Consider the following 13,993-nt stretch of genomic DNA (forward strand, 5'->3'; position numbering starts at 1 on the left):
TGTGTGCCTGCTGCCCCCAGGACCTCGTTAACATTACTAAAAGTTAGTAAAAGCAGAATAAGGCAGTGGGGTAGAGTCTGTTTCATCTGTGGGAAAACTCCTTACTGGGTCTCTAAGTACTTGTGGCATATCATGACTTGGCACACTGATTAACCTCTCATGTTTGATGCTTGTAAAATGTAATTTCTGCCTTCCCGCAGGGCAGTGAGACATAAGGTACTGTCACTCTGAGGTATGGGCAAGAAAACCTGTCTCCTTATGGAGCAGTCTCCTCTATCTGTCCTTAGAATATGTTTATCCTTTTGGATGTGTGGAGCATCAGCAGAACAAGTGCAGGTCATCTGCCATCTCAGGGTCCGTCAGCCTATGTAAAAATTGCTTGAGTGTTGTGCCTGGGTTTGCCCCTTGTCTGTGTGAGGCAGAGCTTGTGTTACTACCTTTCCTACAAGGCCATAGTTAATGGCCCAGGGCATGCATCCATCGCATAGAAGTTGAATGTTTGATGTGGGCAGTAGAGTATAATCACACCGCCCACTTGTTTGACAAAACTATATGGCCACCCAGAGCGCCATTGTGCCTTGCTGAGCTGCTGTTTAAAGGCAAGTGCCTTGGCATCTAAGATAAACTATATGTTCGATGGCATCTGTCGCTGTAGATACGCATGTTTTGCAATAGCTCGCCATCTGGTGTTGGGCCGGAGTGTTACAAGTTGTTTTTCTTCGAAGAAGTCTTTCGAGTCACGGGACCGAGTGACTCCTCCTTTTGTCTCCATTGCGCATGGGCGTCGACTCCATCTTCGATTGTTTTTTTTCCGCCATCGGGTTCGGACGTGTTCCTGTCGCTCCGAGTTTCGGAACGGAAAAATAGCTAATTTCAGAAGATTTTCGTCGGTATTGTTGCGTTCGGGGTCGGCGTAGTTAGATTCAACACCGCGTCTAAGATCGAAGAGCTCCGGTGCCCTTCGGGGTAATTTTTTCGATCCCCCGTCGGGGCCTGGTCGGCCCGACCGCGTACAGAAGAACGCCGATGGAACGGACCCCGTTCCGTTTCTGTCCCAAATGCCACAATAAATACCCCTATACAGACCAACACTTGGTCTGCAACCTGTGCCTGTCACCTGAGCACAGCGAAGACACCTGCGAGGCCTGTCGTGCGTTCCGGTCCCGAAAAACTCTCCGAGACCGTCGAGCCAGAAGACTTCAGATGGCGTCCGCGCCGACAGCCCACCGGGAGTTCGAGGAACAAGAAGAGGAGGGATCCTTTTCGATCCAAGAATCGGACTCCGAAGGATTAGACGATACACAAACTGTGAGTAGGACGTCGAAAACCACTCAAAAGAAGATTTACAAGGCCCAGGGGACGCCACTGCCATCAGGCCATGGCTCGACCCATAAATTCGGTGACCGACCGTCGGCACCGAAAAAGGCCCAAACAGTGCCGAGATTGTCCGACTCCGGTCGAGACACCGGCACGCAGCCTTCTCGGGACCGAGAAAGTGCTGGAGACCAGCATCGACACCGAGATACCGGTGTGGCCACGGCTCGACGCCGAGACAGCGGCACCGAAGAAGATCGACGCCGAGAGGTTTCGGCCCCGAAAAAGAAAAAAGTCACCTCGGAGCCGAAAAAAGATGCAGACAGGGTTTCGGTGCCGAAACAAACTGCAACCGACCCAGTTTCAGGCTCTTATACAGAAGAGCACTCGCTAACCTCCCAAATGCAAAAGCATAGGTTTGAGGAAGAACTACACTCAGCGGATGTAGACCATACGCAAAAGCGTATTTTCATACAGCAGGGGACAGGGAAAAATAAGCACCCTTCCCCCTATTAGAAGAAAGAGAAGATTGGAGTTCCAAACTGAACAAACACCACAAACAAAAGTGGTGAAAAAAGTTACCCCACCACCCTCTCCTCCACCTGTGATTAACGTCTCACCAGCACAAACTCCATCACATTCACCAGCTCACACCACCATGAGCAAGGGTGACCAAGATCAAGACGCATGGGACTTATACGACGCCCCAGTGTCAGATAACAGTCCGGAGGCATACCCTACGAAGCCATCTCCACCAGAGGACAGCACTGCGTATTCTCAAGTGGTGGCTAGAGCAGCACAATTTCACAATGTAAGCCTCCACTCAGAACAGGTCGAGGATGACTTTTTATTCAACACACTCTCCTCCACCCACAGCTCCTACCAAAGCCTGCCTATGCTCCCTGGTATGCTCCGGCACGCAAAAGAAATCTTTAAGGAGCCGGTCAAAAGTAGGGCAATCACACCAAGAGTGGAAAAAAAGTATAAGGTTCCTCCTACAGACCCGGCTTTCATCACTACACAGCTGCCACCAGACTCTGTCGTTGTAGGAGCAGCTAGGAAAAGGGCCAACTCCCACACATCTGGAGATGCACCACCCCCAGATAAAGAAAGCCGCAAGTTCGATGCAGCTGGTAAAAGAGTCGCAGCACAAGCTGCAAACCAGTGGCGCATCGCTAACTCCCAGGCACTACTTGCGCGCTATGACAGAGCCCATTGGGATGAGATGCAACATCTCATTGACCATCTGCCCAAGGACCTACAAAATAGGGCAAAACAAGTGGTTGAGGAGGGACAGACCATTTCCAACAACCAAATCCGCTCCTCCATGGACGCTGCAGATACAGCTGCACGGACAATTAATACATCTGTAACTATCAGAAGACATGCATGGCTCCGAACGTCTGGATTTAAACCAGAGATTCAGCAAGCAGTTCTCAATATGCCTTTTAACGAAAAAGAACTGTTCGGTCCAGAAGTGGACACAGCGATTGAGAAACTCAAAAAAGACACGGACACTGCTAAAGCCATGGGCGCACTCTACTCCCCGCAGAGCAGAGGGAATTACAGCACATTCCGTAAAACACCCTTTAGAGGGGGGTTTCGGGGTCAAAGCACACAAGCCAGCACCTCACAGGCAACACCGTCCAGTTACCAGGGACAGTACAGAGGAGGTTTTCGGGGACAATATAGAGGAGGGCAATTCCCTAGGAATAGAGGAAAATTTCAAAGCCCCAAAACCCCTACTACTAAGCAGTGACTCACAAGTCACTCACCCCCTCCACACAACACCAGTGGGGGGAAGAATAAGTCATTATTACAAAGCATGGGAGGAAATCACTACAGACACTTGGGTTCTAGCAATTATCCAACATGGTTATTGCATAGAATTTCTACAATTCCCTCCAAACATACCACCAAAAGCACAAAATTTGACAAAACATCATTCCAATCTCCTGGAGATAGAAGTGCAGGCACTATTGCAAAAGAATGCAATCGAATTAGTGCCAAACACACAAATAAACACAGGAGTTTACTCACTGTACTTTCTGATACCAAAGAAGGACAAAACGCTGAGACCAATCCTAGACCTCAGAATAGTGAACACATTCATCAAATCAGACCACTTTCACATGGTCACACTACAAGAAGTATTACCATTGCTAAAACTACACGACTACATGTCAACTTTAGACCTCAAGGACGCGTATTTCCATATACCAATACACCCATCGCACAGGAAATACCTAAGGTTTGTATTCAAAGGAATACATTACCAATTCAAGGTACTGCCTTTCGGATCAACAACCGCACCAAGAGTCTTTACCAAATGTCTAGCGGTAGTCGCTGCACACATCAGAAGGCAGCAAATACATGTGTTCCCATATCTAGACGACTGGCTAATCAAGGCCCATTCGTTAGTAGAGTGCTCAAATCACACAAATCAGATCATACAAACCCTCTTCAAACTAGGGTTCACCGTCAACTTCACGAAATCCAACATTCTGCCGTGCAAGGTACAACAATACCTAGGAGCCATAATAGACACAACAAAAGGAGTAGCCACTCCAAGTCCCCAAAGAATTCAAAATTTCAACACCATCATACAACGCATGTATCCAACACAAAAGATACAAGCAAAGATGATATTACAACTCCTAGGCATGATGTCTTCATGCATAGCCATTGTCCCAAACGCAAGACTGCACATGAGGCCCTTACAACAGTGCCTAGCATCACAGTGGTCTCAAGCACAGGGTCATCTTCTAGATCTGGTGTTAATAGACCGCCAAACTTACCTCTCGCTTCTGTGGTGGAACAACATAAATTTAAACAAGGGGAGGCCTTTCCAAGACCCAGTGCCACAATACGTAATAACAACAGATGCTTCCATGACAGGGTGGGGAGCACACCTCGATCAACACAGCATACAAGGACAATGGAACGTACATCAAACAAAACTGCATATAAATCACCTAGAACTACTAGCAGTTTTTCAAGCACTAAAAACTTTCCAACCAATAATAGTTCACAAATACATTCTCGTCAAGACAGACAACATGACAACAATGTATTATCTAAACAAGCAAGGGGGGACACACTCCACGCAGTTAAGCCTGCTAGCACAAAAAATTTGGCGTTGGGCAATTCACAACCAAATTCGCCTAATAGCACAATTTATACCAGGGATCCAAAATCAACTCGCAGACAACCTCTCTCGAGATCACCAACAGGTCCACGAATGGGAAATTCACCCCCAAATTCTGAACACCTATTTCAAACTCTGGGGAACACCTCAAATAGACTTGTTTGCGACGAAGGAGAACGCAAAATGCCAAAACTTCGCATCCAGATACCCACACAAACAGTCCCTAGGCAATGCCCTATGGATGAACTGGTCAGGGATATTTGCTTACGCTTTTCCTCCTCTTCCTCTCCTTCCTTACCTGGTAAACAAACTCAGTCAAAACAAACTCAAACTCATATTGATAGCACCAACTTGGGCAAGGCAACCCTGGTACACAACGCTGCTAGACCTATCAGTAGTACCCTACATCAAATTGCCCAACAGGCCAGATCTGTTGACACAACACAACCAAAAGATCAGACACCCAGATCCAGCATCGCTGAATCTAGCAATCTGGCTCCTGAGATCCTAGAATTCGGGCACTTACAACTTACCCAAGAATGTATAGAAGTCATAAAGCAAGCCAGAAGGCCATCCACCAGGCACTGCTATGCAAGTAAATGGAAGAGGTTTGTTTGCTACTGCCATATTAATCAAATACAACCTTTACACACAACTCCAGAACATGTAGTGGGCTACTTGCTTCACTTACAAAAATCTAACCTGGCTTTCTCTTCCATTAAAATACACCTTGCAGCAATATCTGCATACCTGCAGACTACCTATTCAACTTCCCTATATAAGATACCAGTCATTAAAGCATTCATGGAGGGCCTTAGGAGAATTATACCACCAAGAACACCACCTGTTCCTTCATGGAACCTAAATGTTGTCCTAACTAGACTTATGGGTCCACCTTTTGAACCCATGCACTCCTGCGAAATACAGTTCCTAACCTGGAAGGTTGCATTTCTCATTGCCATTACTTCCCTAAGAAGAGTAAGCGAGATTCAGGCGTTTACAATACAAGAACCTTTTATACAACTACACAAGAATAAGGTCGTCCTAAGGACTAATCCTACATTTTTGCCAAAGGTTATTTCACCGTTCCATCTAAATCAAACAGTGGAACTTCCAGTGTTCTTTCCACAGCCAGATACCGTAGCTGAAAGGGCACTACATACATTAGATGTCAAAAGAGCATTAATGTATTACATTGACAGAACAAAGAACATCAGAAAGACTAAACAACTATTTATTGCATTTCAAAAACCTCATGCAGGAAACCCAATATCAAAACAAGGTATAGCCAGATGGATAGTTAAATGCATCCAAATCTGCTACCTTAAAGCTAAACGACAGCTGCCCATTACACCAAGGGCACACTCAACCAGAAAGAAGGGTGCTACCATGGCCTTTCTAGGAAACATCCCAATGCAAGAAATATGTAAGGCAGCCACATGGTCTACGCCTCACACATTCACCAAGCACTACTGTGTAGATGTGTTATCCGCACAACAAGCCACAGTAGGTCAAGCCGTATTAAGAACATTATTTCAAACTACTTCCACTCCTACAGGCTGAGCCACCGCTTTTGGGGAGATAACTGCTTACTAGTCTATGCAAAACATGCGTATCTACAGCGACAGATGCCATCAAACTGAAAATGTCACTTACCCAGTGTACATCTGTTCGTGGCATCAGTCGCTGTAGATTCGCATGTGCCCACCCGCCTCCCCGGGAGCCTGTAGCAGTTTGGAAGTTAACTTCAACTATTTGTATATGTATCATCTCAACCTTAAATAGGTACATACTTAGTCACTCCATTGCATGGGCACTATTACTACAATTCAACTCCTACCTCACCCTCTGCGGGGAAAAACAATCGAAGATGGAGTCGACGCCCATGCGCAATGGAGACAAAAGGAGGAGTCACTCGGTCCCGTGACTCGAAAGACTTCTTCGAAGAAAAACAACTTGTAACACTCCGGCCCAACACCAGATGGCGAGCTATTGCAAAACATGCGAATCTACAGCGACTGATGCCACGAACAGATGTACACTGGGTAAGTGACATTTTCATTATATTTAGTATGTCACCCAGACTGTGTGCCTTGTAAGCCACAGGGCAGGACTCTTGCTATATAAAGTGACACACTATAGATTTGAAAAAGGGTTCCCACAGAATGACTGACGGCTTAAAAGCTGTTCCCACTGTGCAGGTTCAGATGCAATATTCATAAGACTGGTCTCGGTGTGATTGTGATTGAAATACTTTTTGTATCTTTGCTTGGGAACACAATAAAAAACAATTTAAAGTTATTTTACCCTTGATTTAAAAAATCTGGTTTAATAGAGAAAACTGATTTTCTTTTTTTTTGTTTTCTTTTTTTTTTTTTTTTTAAATATATAATTGTGGTGAACAAATAAGTATTTAAGAATGTACTTTGGCCTGCTACTCCTCACACCTCTAGAGCCCTTGCTACCGTTTATTACTTTCCCTGACTGAGGAATAGCCTGGCCTTTGGACCACAGAAGGCAGAAATATTTTCAACAACTAGTGACCTTGGATGGGGTGAGGTAGCAAATAAACCCGAGAGACCTCGGCAGCGATGAACTCTAGCTTTGACCCTCTTTGAGCTTTTGACACCAAAATCTTAGGCTTGAGTGGGAGCACAGGGATGATTTACACGATATCTACGCTCCTTGCCAGCCTCAGCCTTGGACATGAACCTCTGAAGTATTTTGCCTCCTGTTTCCGATACCAAGTTTGAATGCAAAATCCTTGACCGGAACTACTTGCTTGGTGTATTACCTGATCCCTTATAGTATGTCTGAAATCTCATTTAGATCCCAATCCACAGTGACCTGCTGATTTGATAGTGCTTTACGTTTTCGAGTCATTCTTTTCGCTAAAAATTTTAAAATTCACATGTCCAGTTCCCCTTATCCAGTTTTAATGATTTTGGTGTTATTTGCTCATTTGTTTTTTCTCATTTTTTTTTTTAATTGTGTTGTGGTTTTTAGTTTAAACTTGTTAGTGCTGCTTAAATATAGCATCCACTTCTCTCTGGACCGCCTGTCGCTTCTGCCAAAGCTAGCAGTGACTGAGCAGTCATTCTATAGGACATTTGTTTTGGCCTGATTAGATTGGATTTTTTGAGTTGGTAGGGGTCACCCTACCCCAATTAATTAGCCCAATTTTTGATGCTAAGGTGTACCTCTGCTTATTATTTTGTGCATCCTTTTTGAGAGGCTTACTGGAATACTTTCATAGAGTTTGAGAAGTAAGATGTAAATATTTAGTTTGATTACATTTGATTTGACCTCCATGCCCATAGCTCTCATGGTCGGGTGCAATGGATGTGGAGGTCACACCCATAGGCCAACACAATATCAACTGCTGCTGTGTTGTGTGCTGCTCCGGTGTCCCCGTCTTGTCACCCTCCCTCCTCCCCCATGCGTCGAGGCTAGAGACCTTCACACTGCAGCCCAGGGGGGATGAGACTCTCTTGCCATTGACACAATTGTGTTGGTGATGCGATCATGTCATTGGCAACTTGGCACCCAGGAAACTACTTCCTTGTGTCCCTGGTAGTGCTGAAGGGACAGAAAAAGCCCTATTCTCCATGCTTCCAAGGAATTGTGCTAAAAGGGATGTGTCACTTCAAAGCTGAGAAGCTCAACTTTCACATAACACCTCCCTTTCACTTCAAAGTACCAGGAGAACGCAAGGGAGTTTTGTAGCTTTAATTAGCAAATTTTACGTTTTTCATGTTTGGGTTCTCCTTGAAATTGCCAATGTCTAAGAAACTACTAAAATTCAAAATACTGTTACCAAAAACGTATGCTTTAAAAATCTGATATCGTCCATTCAACAGACCTAACAGTTTGTGAAATCTAATATTTGCCCAATATGTTCTTTAAACAGAATAATGTATTGATTGCAAATGATTATGGTTGAGTATTTTCCCTTCAAATCACCTTGCCTAAATTTTCTTTTCAAGGAAAATGTCTTGGTTTCTTTTTAAGTAGTAGTGAGTATACCTACCTCATGGCAGAATTCAGATGATGTAAATACAAACTTGATCTATTATGTTTACAATCCACACACTTTACTTGCCACCATTGAAATTTGTACCCATTGCATGTGATTTCCCAATAATCCATATGTTTGCTGCACTCCTAATTTATGATGCTGATACACAGTTATCTGTAATTTGACAGTTCACCGAGGAAAAGCTTGGGCAGGCTGAGAAGACTGAATTGGATGCTCACCTTGAGAATCTTTTGAGCAAGGCAGAGTGTACTAAACAGTGGACAGAAAAAATCATGAAGCAGACAGAAGTGTTACTACAGCCAAACCCAAGTAAGTTGGATGCTTGTTTTTGCTCTCCAGCTTAAACGTATGCTTGTCACATCTCTATATGTGATACATTCAACCTATGAAATTGAATTGCCTGTTCATGAATGTTGAGCGTTGCCTGTTGCAAATTGGGGTTCAGGTTGACAGAGGTATGCACCTTTGTCAAGCAGGAACCACAATCCTAGTCAGAGTAAGTCATCAACACACTCTAAATTAACCTGTGCTCTCCCCCTGGTAGCGTTCCACAGAGCAGTCAGGCGTAACTTAACTGGCAATGTATAAAGTATTTGTGCAACACTTCAAACAGTAAAACATGGAAAACACCACACACAAAAGATACCACACCTGATTAAAAAAATATAGCTCAATTTAATGAACATTACAAGATCAAAACACTAAAAATCCAATTAGTAGAACTTAGGAGGAATTTTTAAAGAATAAACCGTAAAATAGCGCTTGGAAACGAAAGCGCCAAACGAGGATATATGTTCAGACTGGACTAAGACAAAGTCCAAAGTTTAGGACAACACGATGAGGCATGGGCCGGCTATGGTGACTCCGTTGGGCCTGCTGAACAAAAGAACCTTCATCCTGGTTGTGTCGACGTCGGAGATGTGGGTAGTAGGCTGAAGCAATGCATCGGTGTTGATCCCTTCAGTGGTAGCGATGCATAGATCCTTCCCATGTAATGAAGATGTATTGATTGTCTCCAAACAACAGCGGAAATGCGTTGAGTCCAAGATGCGGCAGTTTTGAAGATGATGCGCCAAGTCTCTTCCGCGCTGGAGAGATGATTCGTAGACTCTCCACGGAAAGGGGCCAGTGCACCAGTTTCGATCCTCTCAACAGGGTCAGTGCGCTGATTCCGATCCGGGTGGTGGCGATGTGGCGTTTCAGCTGCAGCAAACACTTTAAGCCCATTTCAGGGCTGTGGTAGCACCACTTGGCAGGGTAGACTCACGGATGGCAAAGTCTAGGTATAGATGGATTAAAAATCTTTTATGACCCTGAGACTTCATCAGGAGACCAATCAGCTGGCCCTTGGAGTCACTTCACTCTGGGTTGGAGAGATGCAGGTCCAGTCCTTCCCACTCCCAGGCAGAGAGCAGCAGTTCAGCAGAGCAGGAGTCTAGTAGAGTAGCAATCCAGCTGAATGGCAGTCTTTGTAGCAGTAAAGCAGTCTTTCTCCCTGGCAGAGTATCCACAGGTTCAGAAGTGTACGGTCTTGGTGGTCCAGCACTTATACCCAGTTTGGCCTTTGAAGTGGGAGAGACTTCAAAGACAGGCCTTTGAAGTACAAAGAGGTTCTGCCTTTCCTGCCTGGATGCAGCCGTACTACAGGGGATTCTTTTTGTGGGAACAGGACACATCCTATTCCAGCTGTGCCCATCTCCTCCCTCCCATCATGCCCAGGATGGCCCATCAGGATGTGGATGGCCCATCGTCACGCCTAAGCTCCCATTGTGTGTGGCTGTGTAGGCAGAATACACAAAGCCCAGATGTCACTCATCCCAGATAAGTGATCAGAGACCGGCAGTAGGCACCAAATGGCTAGGAAAATGGCAACTTTCTAAAAGTGGCATTTTCAGAATTACCATTTAAAATCCAACTTCAACATAAGTTGCAATTTTAAATTGTGATTCCAGAGACACCAAACTCAAAACTCTTATCTTTTCCAGTTTGTGAATTGCACTCATAAGATATCATAAGGTAATCCCTATGCTATCAGGACATGCAAAACTTAAAAGTACATGCCCTGTCTTTTAAATGCAATGCACCCTGCCCTCTGGGTTGTACAGGGCCTACCTTAGGGTTTTAATTACAAGAAATTGACAACAGAAACCTAAGGTTTGCCGCACATTCCTATAATACTGAGTATTGTATAGGTGCTCATACATTCAAAACATGCCTGTTGTCAAGCATGTATGTCGGCACAAGCGAGCTTGTACAAGCAAATTAAATTTATGAGAAGATGAGAATGGAGCACACATAGAAAGTAATAGCACTCAGCACTCTGTTATCAATTGTAAAATGGTCATAACTCAGTAAGTTGTGTAAGAGAACCGTAATATAAATTCCTACAAAAAGTGGTATCAGTACAAAGATTGATAGTTAAAAAGTTAAAGAAGAAATTTTAATTGATAAATCACAGTCATTACATTTAGTATATAATAAGAAAAAAATGTGTTTTCAAACTTGACAATACAACTGTAATTCCATACCAAATACCCTGTCCATACATGACATTTTTTTTTTGTTTACCAGAAATTAGACTAATATATATTCAAATCAACATAAGAGTAGTTAGTCCCTTAGCATATTCATACAAAGTCCAGCAAATTGATCATAGGTCCACTCTGGTGATATGGAAGCAGAAAGAATTGTCTTCATCCAATAGAGAAAAGAATTATCCGGTTCATCCAGATTCAGCCGACACATGTTTCATCCCAACATGGGACTTTATCAAGGCTGACAAGACAAATATTAAATTATTTGTTTGTACCTATTGTACTGCCAATATCCCAAATATTGATAAAGAATTTTTTTTTTAAATATCCCACAATATATCGACATGGTAATGAAGATATAAGTGTCATAAAAATAGAGTGCACCAAGATACCACGGAGATATGTCACCAATTATTAAATGTGATAAGAAACAAATTGAAACCACGCTTCTAGATATCCTCATTTAAAAACAAAACAATTTATACAAGCCAAAGAAAAAGAAGAAAAGGAAGGAGAAAGAAAGGATGGAGAAAGTGTTAGCCCAAGCTAGTGTGAGAAGAACAACAATGAACAACGTAACCTCATGCATAATTGTTGTATTCCATTCCAAAGAACCAGAATTTATGAAAAGTATCACCGAAAGTCGGATATTGTGAATAGTTAATGATTTAGTTTGTGACTGCAATCCCAAGTGGAAATATTGACAACTGAAGAGATATATTGGATTATATACCTTTGAATATTTATTTTTTGCCAATCTTTATGTGAAGTTGATAATGTCAATCTAAAGCTCATTGCATCTTCACGAAAAATCTGTAAGAAGGGGAATCATAAGTATCCCTTGATCAAAAAATGCACCAAAGTATTGTATGCAGATTAATCCAGAGTCTCACTAACCTGTAATTAAATGCCTCCATTTATGAGACATATCTGTAGAAGTCCAATGTCAGTCTAATACCTAAATATAAGGTGCCTGAAACGAACCAAAATAAGGAAGGTTCAGAAAATGGTCCAAATAGGAGAAATAGATTTGCTAAACAGCCCACACCGTCTGGGAAGTTAGAGGTGATAAAACTAAAACTGATTATAAATGGCTTCTAAAATGTGAAATATATACTGGAAAGAACCCCCCTGACTCCTGTCTCTGAATACCTTTAAAAGTTGTGTGTCCTCCGGCGGTCGAACCTTCAGTAACGGCTTCAAAAAGCCAAGTGCCTCTGAGACTCGTTTATATGCGAGAAGGTATAGTAGAAGAAGAACTCCTCCTTCTTGTAAAGCAAGGCTACATGATGGTAGCCATCAATAGATGGCCGCCATCTTAGAGTTACCGGCCGGCATTAGTAAGCAATGCCTAATAAGCGGGGTATCAATGTAAAAAATGGGCCTTAAACCCCCCTAATACATAAATTGCAAAGGGCATGGAGCCCTCGCGAATCTAAGAAGTCACCACACCACCCGCAAAAGCGCAACGCTGAAATGCGCGCATTGCGCGTGTGTTAAAAACTACGAGTAGCCAATGATAGAAATAGGTGTAATACACCATTTCTACCCACCATAAAAGTTCATAGGTTTTGTCCATAATAAAGTCCGTCCTCCAGAAAAAAAACAGGTATGCCCATAAGAAATTACCTCCAAAATACAAAAGTAAAGCTAGTCCGCATCCACGATATCAGTTTATTTGCGGCCGCCATCTTGGAATGTCGATAATTTTATTCCTTAAAGTCACATCAATCAAAAACGGTGACGCTAATCCATTTATGGAGTAGCATCTAGTTTAAGGTCGCCATCTTAGAATGTTGTAAGCTGTGTTATATCATAATAACACGGCGAACAGAGTCAGATCAAAACAAAAATGGACCCAATATTTTCAGTAGAAAGAGACAGGAGGATTACCAAATGGCCTCCTAGAATCATAATGGAATATCTCCCCATGTAACGAAGGGATATCCAAGTGAGACATTTGGTAAATATTCATGATCAGACAGTTGGTGAATATAGCTATCTTTATATCTGATATCAAGCAAAGTAAAGTCGTAGAAATATATAATGAAAGTTGTTCGAAGGTGCAAGTCACCTATCCAATATATCCATTCATACTTGTCAATGAAAAAGTTTACTGTAGTATGACTACAAGGGAGTCAGAGATTCAACAAAATACCTTAGTGTCCATTAGTAAGTGGTGTCATACCCACTGTGTTACAAGAAGGTATCATATACAGAGGAAAGACATGGTTCAGAGAGCAATATAACAAACAGGTCATATGACATGTATTCAGAAATGCAACAGTCTACTCCATTGATTGTCGCCACATATGTTGGTCATTCATAAAACATGACACAGACAAATATAGTATGTTTTTGAAACCGTATGGAATCATAGAAAATAATGCAATTTGTGGTCAATGTTCATTCCCATTTGTATACTTTTTAATCTGAGTATCCATTTAGCCTCATTTCTTCTGAGTTGTAACTCACGGTTACCTCCTCTAGGATGTTCCTGTGTCTGACTAATACCCATATATTTCAACCTAGGGACCTCTATTCCAGAATGTTCGCTACTAACATGGCGTACTATAGGTGATAATGGATCATTATTTCTAAGCGCACGTACATGTTCTTGAATCCTCTCCTTAAGAGGTCTAATTGTACTCCCCACATATATCTTCCCACATTCACATATTAGTATATAGACTACATATTTGGTATTACAATTAATGAAGTCTTGAATTTTATATGTTTTACTGCCATTGAACTCGAAACTGAAAGTCTTCTGCAGCGCAAGATAGCATACATTACATCTGCTACAATTGAAAAAACCAATGGGTTTAGTGGATAACCAAGTAATCGGTTTCTCCTTCGATGGCGGTAAAAAACTTTTGCACACAAGATCTCGAATAGTAGTCCCTCTCTTGTGGATCATTATGGGTTTGGTCTGCAGAAGATGTTTCAGAGTGTTGT

The 13,993-nt window shown here is 42.7% G+C and overlaps 1 protein-coding gene across 1 annotated transcript in view; it reads left to right on the forward strand.

Annotated features, from left to right (window-relative positions):
- SH3GLB1 (SH3 domain containing GRB2 like, endophilin B1) overlaps positions 1-13,993 on the forward strand; it is a 184,843-nt gene that overhangs the window by 41,016 nt on the left and 129,834 nt on the right. Inside the window, exon 2 of the mRNA XM_069232301.1 lies at positions 8,669-8,810. Within this exon, the coding sequence (XP_069088402.1) occupies positions 8,669-8,810 (142 nt within the window). The remainder of the gene's footprint in view (positions 1-8,668; positions 8,811-13,993) is intronic.

This window comes from Pleurodeles waltl, chromosome 4_2 (genome assembly GCF_031143425.1).
Source record: "Pleurodeles waltl isolate 20211129_DDA chromosome 4_2, aPleWal1.hap1.20221129, whole genome shotgun sequence".
NCBI lineage: Eukaryota > Metazoa > Chordata > Amphibia > Caudata > Salamandridae > Pleurodeles > Pleurodeles waltl.